At 40.1% G+C, this 24,087-nt stretch overlaps 1 protein-coding gene across 5 annotated transcripts in view; it reads left to right on the top strand.

Annotated features, from left to right (window-relative positions):
- tbx4 (T-box transcription factor 4) overlaps nucleotides 1-12,772 on the top strand; it is a 144,730-nt gene extending 131,958 nt beyond the window's left edge. For all 5 annotated transcript variants that reach the window (XM_072590038.1, XM_072590039.1, XM_072590041.1 and 2 more), the window contains exon 9: nucleotides 11,863-12,772. In XM_072590038.1, the coding sequence (XP_072446139.1) occupies nucleotides 11,863-12,479 (617 nt within the window). In that variant the 3' untranslated portion in view covers nucleotides 12,480-12,772. The remainder of the gene's footprint in view (nucleotides 1-11,862) is intronic.
- Nucleotides 12,773-24,087: the final 11,315 nt, after the last annotated feature.

Here is a 24,087-nt window from a genome sequence, read left to right as displayed (position 1 = left end):
AAAACATTGTATTGACGCAATCTAATACCTTGAATTGTTCCGACTCAAAATGGCAACAAACCTCCTCAGTTTGACTATCAACACTTTGTTAAAAAGTGACTTTATTTTTCAGACACAGTGCTGTCATAATGTTCCGCTTGTCACATTCCTATCTGCTAAGGTTGCCAGCAGAGAGGACAGGGCAGACAGTCAAACTGATCTCTCACAAAGTTAAAAATCACACAATACCAGGTTATAGTCCAACAGGTTTAATTGGAAGCACACTAGTCTGACAATCACCTGATGAAGGAGCGTCGCTCCGAAAGCTAGTGCTTCCAATTAAACCTGTTGGACTATTACCGGGTGTTGTGTGATTTTTAACTTTGTACACCCCAGTCCAACACCGGCATCTTCGAATCATGATCTCTCACAAGGAGCTCTGTGCTTTCCCCCCTCTGTTCGGGGCGGTTTAAAGTCCCCCCCCCCATCCTGTTTTTCCCTTGTATCACTGATAAGGTGAACTTTCCCTGTTGTGGACAGACAGATCTGTAACATTCACATTTACCGACAGTAATTGCCAAATAAATTAAACGGAACGGTTCTCCAGTCAAAAACGAACGAGCGTGTCAAAATCTGGCAAAAATCCCGCAAAATATCAAGATCTGGTTATCTTTTCAGCTTTCTCTGTCGGTTCATTGATCATGATAGCATGTTTTTTCTCTATGAATTTTTGTTTTGACTTTCTTTTCCATTATGTGGGGTCTGTACGGGACCTGGGAATAGAACTGTGAAGGTAAAAACAATGACTGCAGACGCTGGAAACCAGATTCTGGATTAGTGGTGCTGGAAGAGACAGCAGTTCAGGCAGCATCCGAGGAGCAGCAAAATCGACATTTCGGGCAAAAGCCCTTCATCAGGAATAAAGGCAGTGAGCCTGAAGCGTAGAGAGATAAGCTAGAGGAGGGTGGGGGTGGGGAGAGAGTAGCATGGAGTACAATAGGTGAGTGGGGGAGGGGATGAAAGTGATAGGTCAGGGAGGAGGGTGGAGTGGATAGGTGGAAAAGGAGATAGGCAGGTAGGACAAGTCCGGACAAGTCATGGGGACAGTTACTGAGCTGGAAGTTTAGAACTAGGGTGAGGTGGGGGAAGGGGAAATGAGAAAACTGTTGAAGTCCACATTGATGCCCTGGGGTTGAAGTGTTCCGAGGCGGAAGATGAGGCGTTCTTCCTTCAGGCGTCTGGTGGTGAGGGAGCGGCGGTGAAGGAGGCCCAGGACCTCCATGTCCTCGGCAGAATGGGAGGGGGAGTTGAAAAGTTGAGCCACAGGGCGGTGTGGTTGATTGGTGCGGGTGTCTCGGAGATGTTCCCTAAAGCGCTCTGCTAGGAGGCGTCGACTCTCCCAAAGTAGAGGAGACCGCATCGGGAGCAACGGATACAATAAATGATATTGGTGGATCTGCAGGTAAAACATTGATGGATGTGGAAGGCACCTTTAGGGCCTTTGATGGAGGTGAGGGAGGAGGTGTGGGCGCAGGTTTTGCAGTTCCTGCGGTGGCTGGGAAGGTGCAAGGATGGGAGGGTGGGTTGTAGGGGGGGCGTGGACCTGACCAGGTAGTAACAGAGAGAACGGTCTTTGCGGAAGGCGGAAAGGGGTGGGGAGGGAAATATATCCCTGGTGGCGGGGTCTTTTTGGAGGTGGCGGAAATGTCGGCGGATGATTTGGTTTATGCGAAGGTAGGGTGGAAGGTGAGCACGAGGGGCGTTCTGTCCTTGTTACGGTTGGAGGGGTGGGGTCTGAGGGCGGAGGTGTGGGATGTGGATGAGATGCGTTGGAGGGCATCTTTAACCACGTGGGAAGGGAAATTGCGGTCTCTAAAGAAGGAGGCCATCTGGTGTGTTCTGTGGTGGAATTGGTCCTCCTGGGAGCAGATACGGCGGAGGCGGAGGAATTGGGAATACGGGATGGCATTTTTGCAAGAGGTAGGGTGGGAAGAGGTGTAATCCAGGTAGTTGTGGGAGCCAGTGGGTTTGTAAAAAATGTCGGTGTCAAGTCGGTTGTCATTAATGGAGATGGAGAGGTCCAAGAAGGGGAGGGAGGTGTCAGAGATGGTCCAGGTAAATTTAAAGTCAGGGTGGAATGTGTTGGTGAAGTTGATGAATTGCTCAACCTCCACGCGGGAGCACAAGGTGGCGCCAATGCAGTCATCAATGTAGCGGAGGAAGAGGTGGGGAGTGGTGCGGGTGTAATTATGGAAGATCGACTGCTCTACGTAGCCAACAAAGAGACAGGCATAGCTGGGGCCCAAACGTGTGCCCATGGCTACCCCTTTGGTCTGGAGGAAGTGGTAGGATTTGAAGGAGAAATTGTTAAGGGTGAGGACCAGTTTGGCCAAACGAATGAGAGTGTCGGTGGGAAAGGTACTGTTGGGGACATCGGGAGAGGAAAAAATGGAGGGCTTGGAGGCCCTGGTCATGGCGGATGGAGGTGTAGAGGGATTGGATATCCATGGTGAAGATGAGGCGTTGGGGGCCGGGGAAGCGGAAGTCTTGGAGGAGGTGGAGGGCGTGGGTGGTGTCTCGAACGTATGTGGGGAGTCCCTGGACTAGGGGGGATAGGACAGTGTCGAGGTAGGTAGAAATGAGTTCAGTGGGGCAGGAGCATGCTAAGACAATGGGTCGGCCAGGGTGGTCAGGCTTGTGGATCTTGGGAAGGAGGTAGAACCAGGCAGTGCAGGGTTCCTGGATTATGAGGTTGGAAGCTGTGGGTGGGAGATCTCCTGAGGTGATGACTCCAAGCCCTCCATTTTTCCCTCTCCCGATGTCCCCAACAGTACCCTTTCACTGACACTCTCATTTGTTTCCGAACTGGTCCTCACCACGATGCGGTCTCCTCTACATTGTGGAGATTGGATGCCTCCTAGCAGAGCGCTTTAGGGAACATCTCTGGGACACCCGCACCAATCAACCACACCGCCCTGTGGCCCAACATTTCAACTCCCCCTCCCACTCTGCCGAAGACGTGGAGGTCCTGGGCCTCCTACACTGCCGTTCCCTCACTACCAGACGCCTAGAGGAAGAACGCCTCATCTTCCGCCTCGGAACACTTCAACCCCAGGGCATCAATGTGGACTTCAACAGTTTCCTCATTTCCCCTTCTCCCACCTCACCCTAGTTCCAAACTTTCAGCTCAGCACTGTCCCCATGACTTGTCCTACCTGCCTATCTCCTTTTCCACCTATCCATTCCACCCTCCTCCCTGACCTATCACTTTCATCCCCTCCCCCACTCACCTATTGTACTCCATGCTACTCTCTCCCCACCCCCACCCTCCTCTAGCTTATCTCTCCACGCTTCAGGCTCTCTGCCTTTATTCCTGATGAAGGGCTTTTGCCCGAAACATTGATTTTGCCAATAGAACTGTGAAACACAGCGTGGAGGTATGGGACTTCATCTGCCTGGTGTTACAATGTCTGTTTATACCAAATCCGGTTAAAAATCACACAACACCAGGTTTTAGCCCAACCGGTTTATTTGGAAGTACAAGCTTTTGGAGTGCTGCTCCTTTGTCAGATAACTGGCTAACTGATGAAGGAGCAGTGCTTCGAAAGTTAGTGCTACCAAATAAACCTGTTGGACTATAACCTGTGGTGTTGCGTGATTTTTAAGAGAACACATACTACGCTGTATGTATTTGCATTTAAGAAGTTCCATTGGTGTGTCTGTCTGCATGAAGTGATTACCCTGCCGACATTAATAGGAAATGTAGTTTGACTATGGTGTGGATGGGAGGAAAGGGAGCGATAAGGTAAATGAGAAGGCAGCCCGATCTTGTCAGGATGTGACACATTAATCTATGTACTGAGGCTGTCTGGGTAAATACAAGAACAAGTTCTGCAAGCCAACTGTCAGTAATTAACAGCTCGGACTGATAAGCATTCCTTGTGTTGATTGATGCTGAGCCAGTTGGTCTTACAGCAATGGTGTTTTATAACGGAGAGCTGGGTTGTACTTGGACGAGCTGTTTCTACTTATACAAGATAACGAATGGCAATAAATTACTGAAACTTCCAGTTGTCCTAAAAAGTGGATGAACATCAGCCAATGTAAACACCAGCTTGGAAAGCAGATTTTTTTTTACAGACGACTATCATCACTTTCTTAAAAAGTAACTTTATTTTTCAGACACAGTGCTGTCATAATGTTCCGCTTGTCACATTCCTATCTGCTACAGTTTCCAGCAGAGAGGGCAGGGCAGACAGTCAAACTGCTCTCTCACAAGGAGCTCTGTGCCTTACCAACCAGCTAGCACATAATAAAATATGGAAAATGCTGGAGAAACTCAACAGGTCAACAGCTTCTGTGCTGAGAGGAGCAGATTTAATGTTTTCAGTCCAAAGACTCTTCTTAGGAACTGAAGGGGCTGGAAGGTGGTGGTGTTTATGCTGTTGACAAAGGGAGAGTTGGAGGAAAAGGAACGCATTACACCTGACTCTCTCTTATCCTTCCATGGCACCTTACCATGCAATTACAGAAAGTGGAACACATGCCCCTTTATCTTTTTGGTTTACCAAACTGATTCCTGACCTAGGAGGAGAGATTGAGTCCATTAGAATTGTATTCACTGACATTTAGAAGAATGAAACCAATGAAGTTCTCATAGAACTAGACAGATTAGATGCAGGAAGGATATTCCTGATGGTGGGGAAGTCCAGAACTCAGGATCATAACTCAAAGAAACAGGGTAAACCTTTTAGGACTGAGTTGAGGAGAAATTTCTTCACCAAGAGTGTAGTGAGCCTGTGGATTGTTTTCTTTATTCATTCACTAGACGAGAGCGTCGCTGGCTGGGGCAGCATTTATTACCCATCCCTAATTACCCAGAGGGAAGTTAAAAGTCAACCACTTCGTTGTTACTGTTATGGACTAGGCCAGACCCCCTCAGAACATTTCAAGAAAGTAGCCTGGATCCTAACTTTGCTGGTTGTTTTAAGCAGGTGTGAAGTGGATATTCCAGGAATGATGTCACTGGCCAAACCACTTAGTTTTAAACAAAACAGAATTTATTTGCAATATTACCGCATGAAGCACAAACAAAAGAGAACAGAATGCAGAATAACTTAACCTATCCAAAAACCCAATTGATTATCCCAACTCAGTGATGCTGTTCCAAATACTTGCAATAATTCCCATAACTACCTCTTTGCAAAGAAAGGAAAAAATCCAACACAGGTTCCTGCAGGAGAGATGTCAGAGAGAGGGAGGATCAGCATGGACCTGTTTCTTTGGGTCCAGCAGCCTCACAACTGACTACTTGCTAAAACCAAACCAAACCAGAGAAAAGCTGAGCTGGGAGAACTGGCCACTCCCCTTTCATTGTACAAGTGTTTTTTTTAACTGAAAAGCTTCTTCAAGTAGATTCATTGGATAAATATATGGATCAGAATGGAATAGTGTAGGTTAGATGAGTTTCAGATTGGTTCCACAGGTTGGCGCAGCATCAAGGGCTGAAGGGCCTGTACTGCACTGTAATGTTCTATGTTCTATAACCCCAGACATTTCTGAAGCTGTGTCTTTACAATCCCCTGAAAGAAAAACCCAAGGACAACATTGTTAAAGGAGCGGCATCGCAACACCTCCCCCCTTTAAAAAAAAGAACCATTAATACTCAAAGATGGCTTCATTTCAAAACCCATACACTACAAAATTGATATACATTACATTGACAATAATCATGCAAACATGCACTACTATATTCTGTTTCAGTCTGTTTTACTCCTGCCACCAAATACCTCAATTTCTCATTCAAGTCTCGACAATGAGTCAGCAATTTCTCATCCTGTCACATGCACAGTTTTCAAATTGAATGGCTGTAACAACAAGCTCCGTCTAAACAATCTGGGATTTTTGTCCTTACATTTCTCCACAAATTTCAATGGGTTATGATCAGTGTATATGATTGTCTCAGATACATTACTGGTAACATCAACATTGAAATGTTGCAATGCCAACGCCAAGCCATAAGTCTCCTTCTCAACTGTCAAATATTTCTGCTGATGAATGTTCAGTATCCTGGAGAAATAGCCAATCGGTCTTTTATTATCTTGTTGTTGTCTTGTAAGAACACAGTGCTGACACCCCACATCACTTGCATTGACAGCCACCTTGAAGGACTTTGCATAATTAGGTATGGCTAACACTGGGCAGTGCTTAACACAGATTCCAGGCTGTCAAAGGCCTCCTGACAGTCAATTGTTCAGTGAAACTTTTGGCCTTTCTTTAGCAATTCAGTGAATGAAGCAGCCACACTACGAAAATTTGGTACAAATGTTTGATAAAATCCACTCAATCCCAGGAATTGTAGTACTTCCCTTTTTGTCGATGGTATGGGAAACTCCCCAATTATCTTTGTTTTTGCATTCTCTGGGGCCATTTGTCCATGTCCAATAACATGGCCCACAAAAGTGGCTTGGGCTTGACAAATTCACTTTTAACCAGGTTTATTACCAAGCCTGCCTCCCAAAGTCAAACAATTCTGATAAATGTTGCAAATGTTCCTTCCACGTGTGACTAAAAACCACCAGGTCATCAATATAAACTACACAATTGAGTAATCTGGAAATGACCTTATTGGTTAGTCTCTGAAATGTGGCTGATGCATTTTCCATACCAAATGGCATGACTTTAAACTGATACAGTCCAAACGGCATTATGAAAGCTTTTGGACAAAGGTACCTGTCAGTATCCTCTAAGTAAGTCCAACTTAGAGATATAAGTTGCTTGTCCCACCTTTTCAACACAGTCTTCCAAAAACAGATTTGGATATGCATCAGTCTTTGTAATGGCATTGACTTTGCAATAGTCCACACATAACCATTGGGTACCATCTGGTTTTGGCACCATTACAATGGGTGAGCTCCAGTCACTGTAACTCACTTTGATTATGTCATCTTGGAGTGTGCATTCAGTCTCCTTTTGAACCTGTACCAACTTTAGAGGGTTTTGCCTATAAGGATGTTGCTTAATTGGAACAGCATCTCCTATATCTACAGCATGTAAAATTAGGTTAGTACTTCCTAGCTTATTTCCACATATTTCCCCATGCAATAGTAATAACTCTTTCAGGTCATTTTGATTTTCCTCCATAGGGTAACTCAATAATTTAACCCAACTTTTGACAACTTTCTCATTGTCCAATTTAATTTGAGGAATATCCAGTTCAGAATTCTCTGAACTTGGTTCTTCCCTCTGTGTTGTACCTAATGACACAGTCTCCTTTGGCTTTCCTTCCTGTCAAAATACCTTTTGAGCGTATTCACATGACACACTATGTGAGATTTCTTTCTGTCTGGAGTCCTTATCAAATAGTTCACCTCACTTGATAAGGTCCACTAAACCTTGTTTTTCGAGGTTCATATATCACTGGAAGTTCCTCACAGATTAAAATTGATTTTGGAAGCCAAATTTTGATTTATGGACCAACTCATAATCCTTCGTTATTTCAGCTGTTAATCTTGCCATTTTAACTTTCTGCTCTTCCGTATGAGTTCTCAATACTTCAGGAAGTGAATTTTTGAATTCCTCCAAAATAATTGTCTCTCTCAGAACATCACAGGTTTGCTCTGTTTTAATGCCCTTATCCACCTATCAAAACCTATTACTTTGATCCTTTCAAACTCAATGTAGGATTGACCAGGGTCCCTCCTTAGATTCCTAGAACATTGTCTGTAGGCTTCTGGCACAAGCTCATTTGCACTTAAGATTTTTTTTTCACCTCCTCATACACCCCAGATACCTCCTTTATTACTGATGCAAATACCTTACTAGCTCTATCTACAAGTTTTGTTTGGATTAACAAAATCCACATGGTCACTGTTCACCACTTTTCAAATGAGATGAAAAACACTCCCATATCCTTCTCATCAAATTTAGGCAATGTTTGAATATATTTAAACAGTTTCTCACCAGGCCTTTGGCTACCATGGGTTTGCTCATTCACACTCTCTTCCTCATTCAGCCTTCATCTTCATCCTTTTAAGCTGACTTTCCTGTCTAAGTGCCAATTTCTGAAGTTCAAACTCCCTCTCTATCTTCCTTTCCTCTCTATCCTTTTCTCTCTTCATTCTCTATTTCTTTCTCTCTTTCTCTCTTCTTCTTTTTGTTCTGCCAAAGCAATTTGTTCTTCTCTTTCCTATGCTTTTAATCATAATTCAAACCATTTAATTTACGTCGCCCTTGTCTTTTGCCTGTAACTCAAGCTGCTTCATTTTCGATTGAATTTTAGCCATCTCTAAAGTTTCTGATGGTGTTTCCTGCAAATGTAAATGCTGAGCTATTGCTGTAAATTGAAGGAGGCAGCTCCAACCCTAGCTTGTCTGCTAATTCCAGCAGTTTGGCCTTAATTATCTTTTGTAAAACTCCCAAAGTCACTCCTTCCACCCCCAGAAAACTCTTAGTGACTGAAAGAGCTATTGCTATCTCAAGCACTATTTAAGCTAACCAAATTCAACACTCAGAACAAAAGACACCAACATCTGCCACTTGCACCCTTTGAGTCCAACAACCCAATTCCCAATTTGGAGCTGTAGACCAAATCCTGCAAAGAGCTTCCAATCTGTTATGGACCAAGCCAGACCCCCTCAAAACATTTCAAGAAAGTAACCTGGACCCCTAACTTTGCTAGTTGTTTTAAGCAGGTATGATGTAGGTATTCCAGGAGGGATGCAGCTGGCCCAACCACTTAGTTTTAAACAAAACAGAATTTATTTGCAAGGTTACCAAGTGAAACACAAACAGAAGAAAACACAATATTGAATAACATAATCTATCTGAAAACCCAACAGAATATCCCAACTTAATGATGCTGTTTCAAATACTTGCAACAATCCCTATAAACACTCTTTTGCAAAAAAAAGGAAAAATCCAACCCAGGGTCTTACAGCAGAGATGTCAGAGAGAGGGAGGATCAGCACGGACCTGCTTCTTTGGGTTCAGCATCTTCACAACTGACGGCTTGCTAAAATCAAACCAAACCCAAATCAGAGAAAAGCTGAGCTGGGAGAACTGGCCACTCCCCTTTCATTGCACAAACAGTTCTGTTAAAACTTAAAAGTTTCTTCAAGTAGATCAACCCCAGATATTTTGGAACATGTGTCTTTACGACCTCCTGAAAAAAAATCATGGACAACATGACCTTGTTAAATGAGGATCATCATCACATTAGTCTGGAGTCATATGTAGGCCAGACCTGTTAAGGATAGTAGTTTCTTTAATGAACCAGATAGGTTTTTCCTGACAATCGACGATGGTTTAATGGCCATCAGTAGACTCTTGATTCCAGATTTTTAAAAAATTGAATTCAAATTCCACCATCTGCAATGGTGGGATTCAAACTCGGGTCCCTAGAACATGATCTGGGTCTCTGGATTAACAGTCCAATGATAATACCAGTAGGCTAATATCATAGAAAGCAGTTGAGGTTAATTCACGATGTTTTCCAGAAGGAGGCAGATTTGGGGATTGTGACTAAAGGGACCAAGGGCTATGGAGGCAGGCAAGATTAGGGTTTTGAGCTTGATGATCAGCCATGATCATATTGTTTCTCATAATAGACTTGAGGGATCTAATGACTTACTCCTGCTCCTATCTTCTGCTTCTAAGTTTTGTCACACTCCCAAGGCCCCAGACACATCTTCCAGCATTTTCCTTGTGCTTCTTTCAGTCTAGTCTCCTGTATCCTCTGCTCATGTGCAGTCTCCTGTACATCGGTGAGACCAAATGTAGACTGGGTGACTACTTTTTTATGGAATCTCTCTGCTTTGTCCATGCAACTAACCCCAACATTCTTGCTTGCAAATTCAGTAAATCACCTGCTGTTACACCAACTTTTGTCCTGGGCCTGTTGTACTGCTCCAGTAAATGGGTGGCACAGTGGTTAGCACTGCTGCCTCACAGTGCCAGGGACCCAGGTTCGATTCGAGCCTCAGTGACTATGTGGAGTTTGCACATTCTCCCGTGTCTGTGTGGGTTTCCTCTGGGTGCTCTGGTTTCCTCCCACAGTCCAAAGGTGTGCAGGTTAGGGTGAATTGGCCAAGCTAAATTACCCATAGTGTTAGGTGGATTAGTCAGAGGGAAATGGATCTGGGTGGGTTACTCTTCAGAGGGTTGGTGTGGACTTGTTGGGCCGTAGGGCCTATTTCCACACTGTAGGGAATCTAAAGCTAAACACAAGCTGGAGGATCAGCTCTTCATTTTCCACTTAAACACTTCAGGGTCAATGTTGAGCTCAACATCTTCAAAGCATGGACACTGTCTCCCTCCTCCCTCCCTCAACCTGTGCCATTGTTGGCTTTGCGTTCAATGGATTTGACTTATTTTCTCTTTTTCAAGCCTACTATTAACAACTACTTTTGAATCTCAATCTCTCCTTTACCACTATTAACACTCCCTTTGTATTTTGCTCAGGTACCTTCACCGTCTGTTTTACTTGCTCCTCCTCCTGCTTTGTCAAGAGCATTAAAAAAATTATTATCCAGCCCTTCAGTTCTGAAGAAAGTCACAGAGCTGTGCAGCACGAAAATAGATCCTTCAGTCCAACTCGTCTGTGCCAATCAGATATCCTAAATTAATCTAGTCCCATTTGTCAGCCCTTGGTCCATATCCCTGTAATCCCTTCCTATTCATTTACCCATCCAGATGCCTTATGAATGCTGTAATTGTACCAGCCTCTACCACTTCCTCTGGCAGCTCATTCCATACATGCACCACCCTCTATGTGAAAACATGGCCCCTTAGGTCGCTTGTAAATTTTTCCCCTCTCACCCTAAACCTATGCCTTCAAGTTCTGGACTTCCCCACCCCAGGGAAAAGACTTTGTCTATTTACCCTATCCATGCCCCTCATGATTTTATAAACTTCTGTAAGGTTACCCCTCAGCCTCCGACACCCCAGGAAAACAGCCCCAGCCTATTCAGCCTCTCCCTACAGTTCAAATCCTTCAACACTGACAATATTGTTGTAAATTCTTTCTGAACCTTCTTTGGACTTGACATGGTAACTCTTGTTTCTCTCCCTTGTTATGACTTAGGGATAGCAAATGGAATCATCATTATCACTGGATCGCAACGCATTGAAATGAAAATATTCATTGATCCTCAAAATCGCTCAATTGTTACAGATCTTATGAGTAGCAGATTTTGGACACCTTGTTTATAACTTAAACTGAAATTAACAACTTATTACTAATATTGCAACCCCTAGCAGGACAAAGATAATCTAATTAATCAAAGTAATCTAATTAATATTTAAGATTTAAACCCAATCTTCTTTGATCATAACCCTACTCACACTTGGATTGATAGACACAGTTAAGGTATAAGGAACTAAAATAAAAGGTTTATAATTTGTCAGTCCAGCTAATCAGTTTTAAAGGATGGATATCGATCTTACATACAATCCTTAAATAGTGAGTCACAGTTACAACCACATAGCTCTTTATCTGTCAGTCATAATTGGAGTTTATGAAATGAGGAATTAATAGGCTAGAGTAGCAGTATCAAACATTTTGAAATGGCAATATCTTCTAATTCCCAATGGTATGATTTGTCACCGTGATCATCATGAAACTCTCTCAAAGAAATTTAAAAATCAATAATAGGGAAAGATACAGATGGGCAGAAATTATAAAAGGAAACGTTTTTAAAATAGATCTTATTTTTAACAACATATTTGTCATTAGTGGATTCAAAGATAAATAGTATTTTCAGTGGTGTGTTGCCTTAGTATATGACTATCACTGCCACTGCTGCAGAAAGGTGTGTCTGTAGTGATTTCTTGTCCTGCCATGGGATTAATGACAATGATAAACATATTTTTGCCTCCTTTCAGAAGCCCATGGTCATCCAGAGCTGTCGTGTAAGCGGCCTTTTCTAGAAGCCCCTACTTCCATTGCTGAAGAACATTACTTTCGTCCGCCGCCATATGACCAACAGGTGATGAGCCCATCCTATCGAAATGAGGCCGATCTAAGGGACGCCTGCATGTTTTCCACTGCTGGAAGTGATGTGCCTGGAGGAGCTGCTGCCGAGGAGCATCCTCCTCAAACATTAAACTGCAACATGTGGGCTTCAGTACCACCATATGGTAACTGCAGTGTTCAGACCATGGAAACTGTTCCTTATCAGCATTTCTCAGCTCACTTCACCACCACAGCCATGATGCCCCACCTCTCTACCATCCCAGGACAGAGCACACAGCCTCCCTGTGATTCACAGTTTAGTGGCTATCATTCGCCACCTCAACACCAGGTTCGACAACGGGTACCCATTTCTTCATGTTCTCCACGGGACAGAATTCCTCTCTCGCCACACGAGAGAGTGCCATCTTCTCCTCACACTCAGAACACTCGGGAATTCCTTTTCTCACAAAGCCTATCTTTACCAAGGGAGCTACCTACCCAATACCATTCTGGTTTGGGGCCTGTGACAAACTGGACAGACAGTTGACTCAGACTGATATAACCAAGCAGTATTAATAAGAAGAATGCAGAAACTGTTTTGGATTTCTAATGTTAGGCAGATAGATTTCACACTGCAAAAGCTTTGAAGTTGCCTCGATACAATCTCTCAATTTGACTCTGCTAAACTAGAGATATTTTATTATTGACTTTAAGGATAGTCCTCCAAGAATACTCCTGCTTTTCACTGCTTTGTTTAGATTATGCAATTCTTGCTCAATGTTGAGGAGATGTAAAAACATTTTTTGCAAAGATGCGTTGAGTAAACTTAAAAATACATAATGGGCAATGCTTCAGTACTCTCGTATTGTGAAGTTCTATGTGACTAGACTGGGAAGTCTAAACATTCTGCACATCCTTGTATGGACAGCGCTATTTTGGACAAGTATTTTGTGCTTATATCCAATAGTGGAATATATAAAGAGCAGTATCATATTTTAAAATTATCTATCTATGAATAATATTTGATGACTGTGAATTCAGTGGCTGGAGCTGTAATCATTTTAAAATGTTTCTTTCTCCGATCAAGCCCCCACTCTGCTGGGGTTATCCCCACCCATCCCATCTCCTATTGCCTGCTCATGTTGTGCTTCATTCTGCAAAAATTGCTGCCAGCTGTCTGCCAGTGCTGCCCCAGGGAGAAGCAAAATCCTTCTTAAGAAAGCAACTTGCTTATCAATTAACTCTTCCTCATTTGGGTCTGAGATCACATAAACCCAGAACTTTCTGTTGCTTGGCCCTGGTTGTTGTTTGTGGGGCCACCAGGATCTCTGGGAAGTACCAAAGTCCTTGTGTTCTGTGATGCAGTGTGACTGTGACTAAATCCACTGCATTGTGAGAAGCACCAACTTGTAATTATTCTTTTTTTTTTGTTATTTAACCTTTGAAAAAGTGTCCAGTTACTGAATAATACCAAATATATATTTGTTTGCTTAATTACCCATGTAAACTAGCCATGTTCATGTGCATAATTTGACATAACTATACAGCCTTTTACATGCAGTTTCTAAGAAAACTCACTTGCTTGCAAACTTGGGTAATCAGTTGTTTGCAGTGTAAAACCTGTGTAAACAATGAGGTGAGATTCCAATATTGATGCAGAGAACATTGAGAAAAAGGAGTATTTATCAAACTTGCATAGTCAGTGAACCAATTTGGTAAATAGTGGTTTACAAATGTGAAGCACTTTTAGATTAACTTTTCAGAAACACCATCCTAAATTCAGATAATAGCTGAATCTTTGCAACATTTTATTAAGCCACACCAGTGCCTAACACCTTTGTGTTTCAACTGATGTTATAGTTTAGTGCTTAACCCCATAACAATTCTGTACAGTCAGATGTCAGTTAACTTTCCAACTGCTGACATCCATTAAACCTCTCAATCATGTTTTCAAAAGTTGCTTTTCAGTGCACGTTCTTCACAATCTTTCTTCAACTATTTTCTAATACTATGCAGTCTTCTAAGTAAGGAAAATGTGAAATGTACAGGCACTTTTGGGAGAAGGAATATTTTCCTGTATGCTAGCAGTGGTGAAACTGTAAATAGATTGTTTATAAATTTGTTCCTCTAAACCCTGCACAAAAATCATTGTAAAACGTCCTTTCTTTGTGACTTAATACATTATCTAAACGAAAAAGGTGGATAAATAACCTTCTGCTCGTGCAATGATCTCTGAAAGAAGGTACCACAAGATGGATGTGTTGGATTCAAACTCAGTTCTTCTCTTCTCTCTTGTACAGAACTGGCCAGTATCGCTTCATAGTTTCTCTTACAATTGTACAACATTATGAGACTACTGAAAGGGGACACCATAGCAATTGATCCATATTCAATCACTAAAATAACAGCTTAATTCGCTCCGCAAACATTAAACTGACATGAAAAGTATAATTGCTGCGCAATGCCACGCAAGGTCAAGCCAATAGTTTGCTGCCAATTCTTCAATCGTGCTCCTTGCACTGCACTGATAGGATGCTTCCATAAAATAGTTTCATTGAGCTCTTCATGCAATCGGTACTGCACAGCATGGTAAAAGAATGAACTTGCATTTTTATAGTGCCTTTTCATTCACTGTGATGTACAACCATGCTTTGAAATTGATTCATTTTTTTGAAGCACAATCATTCTTGTTTTGTGGCCAAACTGGCGGTTTGTACCATGAGTAAGTCCAAAAAAAGGCATCAATAGGGATACTGGTGCTGAAATCTGCAACTGTATTTTGTCGCATGATATTAATTAAAATGCCAAAAATATCAGTCTTAATTTGCAAGTGGATTCTGCGCAGTACAGTGTTTCATATAGGTTTAAAATACAGCTGCAAGAGAATGTTGTGAACAATATTTTGAAAGTTAAAATCACAAGGATGTTTTCAGCAATCGGTTGTTAATAACTGCTTGTATGTGTAGCCGAAAGGGCACAATTACGTGTTAGTAGAAGAAAACATATTAAAGAAAATAAAATTAAAATTGATAATCTTTAACCATGAGCTGTTGATAGAAAGCAATTCAGTGTATTAGTGAGGATCAATGAATTTCTTACCTTTCCGTAAGTTATAAAATGAACCATTGGCAGTTCCAAAAAGTAACATGCCCTAGGTATTATAGTATTCCTACAATGACTTATATACCATCATTATCAACCTGAAAATTACTTATTGTTTCATTAAAATCTATTATTCTCAAACATTTATATTTATAGGAGCAGTGTCAGACAAAATTTGATACTGGGCCAAGAGATATTATTACAGGTGACCAAAAGCCTGGTCAAAGAGTGAAATTTTAAGGAGTGTCTTAGAAAAGGAAAGAGGGGTAGAAAGGCAGAGATGATTAGAGGTAGAACTTTAGAGCTTAGAGCTTAGAAAATTGAAATAAATGTACAGCTATCAATGCTGGAGAAATAAAAATTAGAGATATGAGAGGGAACTACAGAAATCACTGAGGATTGTAGAGCTGGAGAGATTACAAACTTGGGATGGTGGTGAGGTGAAACCATGGAGTAATTTGAAAACAAGGGTAGGAATTTTATAATAAATAACTGAAGCATATGCAAATAAGTGTCATAATAAAATCCTAATATGATGCTGTGTTACTGTATATTGATAATTATGAGAGAGTTCTATACATTTTCTGCTGGGGGTTAAAGACCAAATATTTTTGTTTTACAGTATTCAAGTGATTTGTTCAAATGTGTGAACTCCTCTAAATTATTTTGAACAGTTATATACACATGGTAATTTAAAAAGAGTCAAATTGGTGTGGCTGAACAGCTCAGGAGGATTGTTGTTGGGATTGCTAATTCAAAAGCCTGCCAAAATGTCAAACATATTAATGAAAACAGGTTTAGAATTACTATTTCTTAAGTTCACACTTAAAAATGTATAGACGAGGGCTTCAAAAATAGCATTTTTAAAAATTTCCCTTTGAACACATAGATTCTACTTGGGCAAATCTGAATCCTCCCATGTTAGTCAATTGAATCCTTGGTACTACAGACTTAAACATTGCTAAAATGACATGAAGTTAAAGCTTTTCATTTTGCATTCATCAGAACTGAAATACAAGAAAACAACGTGGAAATTAAATATCAAATTATACAGCTTGGGAAGAGATTGCTGTTGGTTGGCCTATGATTAGGATGAAGTTACTGCAAGGATTGTTAACTGACCTAGTTAACTGATTAAATCAAAACCAGGCAACACAACTTGCATTGGTCAATCAAACTTCATTAACCAAACAGCAGTCAGAATGCATTCATAGGAAGCTCAGTAACTATTGCAGGAATAAAGGAATAGTAGAATAGGGTTAGATGAAGAGTGGAAGGAGATATGTGTGGAACATTAACTGGCATGGACCTATAGTGATGACTGATTGGGCAATTAGCAATACTTTGTACAGCGATAACTATTACATATTGACATTTGAGTGCTGGACAAGGCAGTGTAGTGTTAGCAGAATCAACATTCAGTTTTCATGAGCAATACAGTCAAACAAATGAAGAATTTGTTGCTCAAACATTGCACATTTCCTAAATGAAGCAGAACGTACACAGCAATGAAACAACCTATCCCATTACATTTATTGTATCTGCTTAAGAAACTACATTTCTCCACCAAATAATGTAACATTACAGTAAACATCTGCTTCAAATTAAATTTAAGAAACAACGCATTCTGAAAATAATAATTCAATATGTTGTATATTCTCTGCCATGGGTTTTACCTGTAAATAGTCTGTTTACCTTAAAATTTATAAGGAGTCTGTCAACAATATTGACCAAATAAAAGAATATGCTATGCAGTAATAAACATTTTTTCTCAACACATTATATTCAGCTTTAAATATGCATATATAGGATATGTGCTGGGGGCATATTGTATATGATGTATTTTACAAGAAACTTGGTGGAATAGTACATTAACACATTCAGAAATATGTTATCAGATCCATGAGCTGTGTGAATATCATATTCAGCAAATGCCCAACCTGCCTATTTATACCAGAGTCAGATCATTGCATTAAAAAAACTTTTTAAAAATTATGACAGACTTATCTGGTGGATTAATTGAGTGATGACTTCCATGGTTCAACTTTAAGGACTGTGCAGAAACCATTTCAGCTGAAAAATGTAGCCAATAAAATATTATTGTACAGTTACAAATTGTTCTAAGCCAATGGCAGAAATGTGTTGGGATCAGACCCAAAGCAAAGCTGAGCACAGAAGTTAAATTGTTTCCAGTTTCACACATTGGTGAAGGGCTGTGTGGGACCAGAAATTAAGTATTAATTTTCAATTGAGAAAAAACATTAAGTGTGATAAACTCAATATGAAGTGTTGTGATTACAATTTAAATAAGACTTCCAATATTCAAATTCTGAACAGTTTGATTCAACAAGAGTCTTGTTCAGTGGGTGCTATATCTTATCAGAGACCAGGGCCACTGTTTTAACCATATTTTATATATCCTAAATGTAAGAACATTGTATCTTTTGAATAACTCAGTGAACGACCATTACTCAGAACATTTGACTGTTTCCAATATTTGCACTCTGCACAATTTAACCTCTTTATGATCTCAGTCAGAGATGGAAAAAATATTTACAATCATTTCAAAGCTGATAAAACTGCATTTTATTTGGTATTTATGTAAATGTTTCCCCACCTAGTGCTACTGAAGCTAGCTATACTTCCTGCTTTGGTCAGAAGAATAAAACAATTTGAGCCTGACCAGCCTTAATGAGTTCAGCCTTAATGCAGCTTGACATTCACTGCCAGCTCATTCACCTGAGAAGTATTGGATTGTAGTGGCTGTGGCTTGATTTTTATAGGTACCACTGGTTTCTTCCAGCTGTTCCAGCAAGGCAGATTTGATAGCATTGGTTTGTACTTCTCTGAATCTGATTAAGTATTGCTATCACTTACTCAGTGAGGGATGACACGGTTTATCATTCAAAAGCTCTTTAATTAGATTCTAATTCTAGTGCTCTTTCCCTGAAGCTAGCTATTGGCCAGACTAGTAGCAATAACAAACTAACCCAATGGAACTGGACCAAATAATAATTCCATTGTTTTCATTAGAGGCTCTCAAGATCACACTGTAACATAGGTCACCTTAATTATCCAAACTTTGATCTGTATGATTGGCTGGATGTTGGAATCCTCGATTTTGTAGAAGTTTGTGTTCTGGTGACCTCGAAAGGTTAATACAGCTGTCACTTGCCGAGACAAATCAGGTATATAGTTTGGTTCAAAAGATAAACAAATGGCTGGTCACATTTTTTAGCGTTTATGATATTTGGGATTAATAAACATTTTAAAAATGTTTTCCTCTGTAACCTGTGACTTTTATTTTGTTGAGAATAGAAACTAACCACTAATCAAGATGTTTGCATAAAGCTTTGAAGTAAATTTTCAATTACGTGTGTTTCAACAAGTCATATGTAAGAAAGTGGACTGGTCAATAGATTGTGATTTGTAGTTTATTTTTTGTTGTTGTTTCTTTTTTCCTATTTAGTTCCCTTTTTCTCCTGTTTCCCTGTAATTTACAAGACTCCCTAACTAAATGTTAGTAGTGATGTTGTTGTGGTTTGCTTCACATTGATGTTATTTATCCTATAAATATAGTCCAGAATCAGGAAGTAAATCAACTTTGGAACAAAATGCACTGAAACTCCAGATTACACTACAAGAGTAGCAGTTTACGCTGTAATTTTACCCAATGACTGCTTGCAATAAACGTATTCTTAGACTATGCCAATTTGTAAATTAGCCACTAAGAAATGCTTGAAAATGTTGCATGTCAGGAACAGCTTTCTCCTCTTGCATCATTTAACATCTCCCCCAGACTGTATGCTTAAACCTAACTGCACTGACTAACTTGTCATTGTCAGTTGTCACTTGATTCGAGGTTGATGTCTACTCAGTGTCGTGAATTTCTGATGTCTTCACATGACTGGCCAAGCCAATTCTCAAGCCATCTATCTTTCCGCCTGAATGACTGGTTGTCCCATTAAGTAATAGAATCTGGAGTGTAAGATTTGCTTCTTTTTCTTCTCTGCCTCATTGTTAAGGTATGAATTGCAACAACAAAATACCTTGCAAACTAATGTACAACATTTAAAGTTTTTTTCTCTAGATTTTTCTTCAATATTCTCACCTCCTTTGAAATGGCTGACCTGTTGCTATGTACAATTTTTGCAGACTAGAATCCCCTTGCACCTCTAGTAGGGTCATTTTTGTGGTTAGAAATAGGGCAACGTTGATTTTCCCTTTCTTATCCCAGAAATGGAAAGGCCTATTCTGGTTCCATTACCTCTGTTCCAATTGAGAATGGCTGATATGACACAGATCATGGATGAGACTGGGACACTCCGAGTCTGAATGACTCAGCTGAACAATAGCAGGGCTAATTCAAACCTTTTAACCCTCTCTGGTCTGATCTATTTGGATTTCAATAATACAAGAAGGATATCGTACTCAATGAAAACTTGACATCATAAACTAAGTGTCATTTAAAGTATCTAATCCCAAAGTTGAAAGTGCTTGTTCTAATTTATATAGCTTTTTTTATATAAACAAGTCATCCTCCACATAAAAACCTTGGAAATTGAGTAATGGGGTGTGTGGAGATCACATAGTATATATGAAAGAATGAAGTGATCATATCATCCCAGTGGGGAGCTACACTTTGAGTGAGGATAAGTCATTAATACATGCTACTACCTTGTGGTGGCCAAGTTTCTGACTGATAAAAGCCTTATTAAAGCTTTAAATGTTATTGAATGGAACCAAGCTACATTTCATGCCTTTTTGTTCTACCCTTCCCTTAGTGCAACTTGGGCAAACAAAACAGCTGCACAACAGGTTGGCTCATCTGGCCTCTGATATTAGATTCTTAAAAGTTGTCACAGAGGTTTGTGTGTTGGTTTGAAATATGTATTTATTTTCAACTATTAGCTTTTATTTCATTTTGCCTTTTCTTCAATGCATTTCTTCTCTATTATTATACGTGTTTACCTTTTTGCAATACCAAAACTTTCCTTTATCACTCCTCTCCCACAACTTTTCTTGTAGCAAACAAGATGCGCAGGATAGGAAGTCTCTTTGGAAATGCAAATGATTTGGACATGGTACATTCATTCATGATGAGATCAGAACAAAGTTCATTTTACACTTCAAGCACCTCATGCACCATGAATACACCTATCGCCATCCCAATTTATGCATTGACTCACCCAAACAGTTCTAGCCAAGTCTCTTAATATTCCATGTCCAGTTCACAATGAAGGCTGTGCTTCAGATGAAATTATAAATTAAGGCTAACATACAGGTGGATACTTCTTTAAAAGTTTAATTGGGGATGGGAAAGCTGACTTTGAGAAACAATGGGATTAAATAGGCCAGAAAAAGTTTTCCATTTCAACTGACCTTGTGACTTTTTCAGAATTATTCCTCCAATTTAAATTTTTGGCAGCTAATGTAAACAAAATACCCAGCAGACCAACTATGTTGTTAATGCCTGATTATTTTTGGTTTCTTGTAAAAATGATTTTGTTTCTATGAAATCATAATCACTTTTACATATGTATGTTTTCTCCCAATTTTCAGTATATTGGGCATATCCAACATGTATAGCTGAACAGAATCGAAAACCAACCACTGTTATTTTCACACAGCAAACTTTAGATTTACTTGGTGATACATTTTAAGCTGATCTTTTTTCTCTCTGACAGGAGAATCATGAATGAAGGGTCACCGTTTAAAAGTCAGGGGTTGCCTGATTATATCAGAGTTGAGGTGAAATTTCACCTCTGAGAGGGTCATGAGTCTTTTAAACTCTATTCTTGAAATGGTGGCGGAAGAAGTGACTTTGAATATTTGTAAGGCAATGGTAGCTTGATTCTGGCAAAATAATGGAACAAAAGGTTATCAGGAGTGGGAGAAAGTGCAGATTTGAGGATGCATTCAGATCAACCATGTTTTTACTGAATGGTGAAGTGGGCTGTGTGGCTGAATGTCCTACTCCTGCACCTTGTTCATATGTTTGTATTTCAAATCTCCCTCTAATTACTAACAATCACTTCTCTGATTATAGGAGTTTTAAATATGGAATATGGTTCCACTGGTAAAAGCAGCACTTATTGCCTTTTTTAAGCTCTTCTTGAACTATTGCTGACTACACAGTGAAGGTGCTCCCATAGATAAGTACTTCTAGGATTTTGACTTAGTGATGAAGAACCATTATGTTTCCAAGTCAGATGGTGTGTAATTTGGAGGTGGCGGTGGTGTTGGTGGTGTTCCTAACTCATAACACCTTTTTTGGATGGTGAGTGTCTTGTTTGGAAGGAAGTGTTGGAGAAGCCTTGGTCAATTGCTGTGCTGCATAATTTGGACAGTGCAAACTGTAAGCATGAGCTTTACATAAACTACATTAATTTAAACCACATTAAAACTGCCTTCCTTCATTGAACATGTGATATCTTAGATCAAAGCCAACTTAAGGAGCTCGAGCAGATCATTCCCACTTCTGTATTGCCTGACCCATTTCCATGATCTGACAATCTGTTACACCTGCCCTTATACTGACTACAGAAATGTGTGTAGGCCCACTAGCTGAATGTGCTACCCTTCTATTTCATACGAAAAAGAATATGAGCAATGAGAGTTTAAAAGAATAAATAGTTGAGTACTTTAAAATGGGCTGTTAGCTTTTGACTTTAAATTTGCATATTTGGTACAGACACTTTAATATGGATGATGAATGCAGGACTAGATAGCAGTATTCCACATAAGTCCTACTGTTGCCCTTCGCTTCATTAGTTCATTGTTTTAAACAGACAGTCACTGCAGTATGCACCAGGTGTGTTATCAGAAAAACCAAGAATTATGTATCCAATTTCTGAGATACTGTATTGTTGGGGACGTTGAACCTGTTCTTAGTCCATAGCCATCTGAGGAGAGGGTGAACACATACAAATATTTCAAGCAAATTGCTATTTTCACAGTGTAATATCACATAACACTTATAGAGATGGTACAACAAGAAGCAACTGCCAGTTAACACAGAAGTGTGCAATAAATCTTTGGTACTGAAAGGGTTAATTGAAATGACTAGAACTTGAATTGAACCAGATTAAAGGATATACAGTATGGATATCCTCAAAGGACAATTACCGTATGTTCTCCAGAGATTTTTCATAACCTGGCTTAGTTTAACATTCATTTCAGTTTGCTGACAGCCGAAGGTACTGCATTCATTTTGAGAGAATCAGGTGTCACAATCAATTCAAAACATATTCCAGTGACAAAAGTGCCAGGACATTTTCACTAATAGCACTGATTCTGAAGTATTCAAATTTGTCATCACACAGTAAAATGCATCTGAAAAAGAACAGCTAAAGGATTGAATTCTAATATCCAAATTAAGTCAACGGCTTTATCGTCATCTGAAAATTACAGAAACTGTGAGTTTGTTACTTATGTTTTTATAGGCTTGTAAGTTTACCACATAAGTTAAAACATAGGCTGTAAACATAGCCATCAGATGTCTGTTGCAGATAAAAGATCTGCTTCATATATGGAAATTGACTAGGTGAAGAAACAACAGTAAAAGCCAATTTTCTGTGTCAGATTTTACTGCTTCCTTTCTCATTTTGCCAGTGTGGTATCAGGAATTCTAAGCAATGGGCAATGCCAAACAGCTGTAGGAACCAACCAGACCTACAGGATTAAGAAGAAATAGTAATTAGCAATTTATAAAATCAAGCCGAAGACAAAATAACGGTGATGAACATGAGGCAGGTACACTGTAATCAATTTCAACTCTGCCATTTTAATAAGACACTGGTCAAGACAAATAAGAAATGCATTAGCTGGCCTGTGTTTTAGATTCAGAATATCTTAATTCCTAGCTGTCTTTTAAGTGCTGTTGGTCTACTTCCCATCTGCAGTGGATGCTAACATGGAACAATTAGGAAGGAATAAGAAGTGGAAAAGAGTGGAGTCCAGCATGGAGGAAGATGCAAATTTCCATGTTGGACTTGGAAGGTTCATTTATATTCCTCTATGTCCCATAAATGAAAGTTTTGCTCACATTAGAGGTTGTCATCTGTTTGAAGACCAGCAATTGGTTTGCTTTATCCTTGTGGGAACTCCGTAATCACTTGCCTGAATAGTTCTCAGTTATAATTCAGAGTCCTTTAGAAGCCTAATTTAATTTGTTCATGAGGTCCATTTAAGCAAGTGCCTCATCCACTTGCTAAATGCAAGTGGAAACATTAAAAAACCAATGAGTTCTGAGGTTTTCATTTCTGATGTATCTGATTTCAGCTGGCAGGATTAGAAAGTGTATCCATTGAATAATGCAATGTTCATACATATATTTATAAATGTTTAAAATGATTTGAAAATTATGAATTCTTAAGCAAATGTTTAAAAAGTATATCTAATTTTCAAAAAAAAAGAACCGAAACATGCAAGTTGTTGCAATGCTTTAGTTGTAAATTCCATCCCCCACCCCAAGCCACTCCCCATCCTGAGTTGGAAATATTGAGACAGGATGCATCTTATAGCTCTTAGCTTGCTTTCTTTCTGCTTACTTCCATACTACTTACTTAGAGACTGCCAGCCTCTATCTACTTCACATTTCTTCCTTAGTGCACAGGCTCTTCAGTGCTCAGTTACAGGGTACCAGCCTTGTGTCTTGCATTGCTGTTTAGTGGATTATCATGGTGGGGAGCACTGAACAGTCTACGGCCTCAGCAGATTCCAGTCCAGTGGTTAGCCATAGTCAGTCAGGTACATGATCTGACCTAAGCTGGAGGTCTGTATAATTGCAGTCTGGGGATTGAGCAACAGTCAGTTCTGAAGATCAAAAGCAACCAGTCCATAAATTACAGTTGAGATGCTGTGGTCAGTTCTGGGGGTTTGGGCAATAATGGTCAGGTGGCTTATCAGTAAGGCAGTTGATGACTTCCTGGGGAAAGTAGGGACCTCGAGTCTGGGGATAGCATTCATTACACTGAGTTGCTGAGAGAATCATTCCAGTTATTGGGGGCAACTCTGCATAGATTTGTGTGGACAATGGGCATGGATCATGC

Source organism: Chiloscyllium punctatum, chromosome 19 (genome assembly GCF_047496795.1).
Source record: "Chiloscyllium punctatum isolate Juve2018m chromosome 19, sChiPun1.3, whole genome shotgun sequence".
In the NCBI taxonomy this organism is placed as follows: Eukaryota; Metazoa; Chordata; class Chondrichthyes; order Orectolobiformes; family Hemiscylliidae; genus Chiloscyllium; species Chiloscyllium punctatum.
The sequence above is the reverse complement of the archived record's forward strand: the minus strand, read 5'-3'. Positions and strand labels throughout refer to the sequence as shown.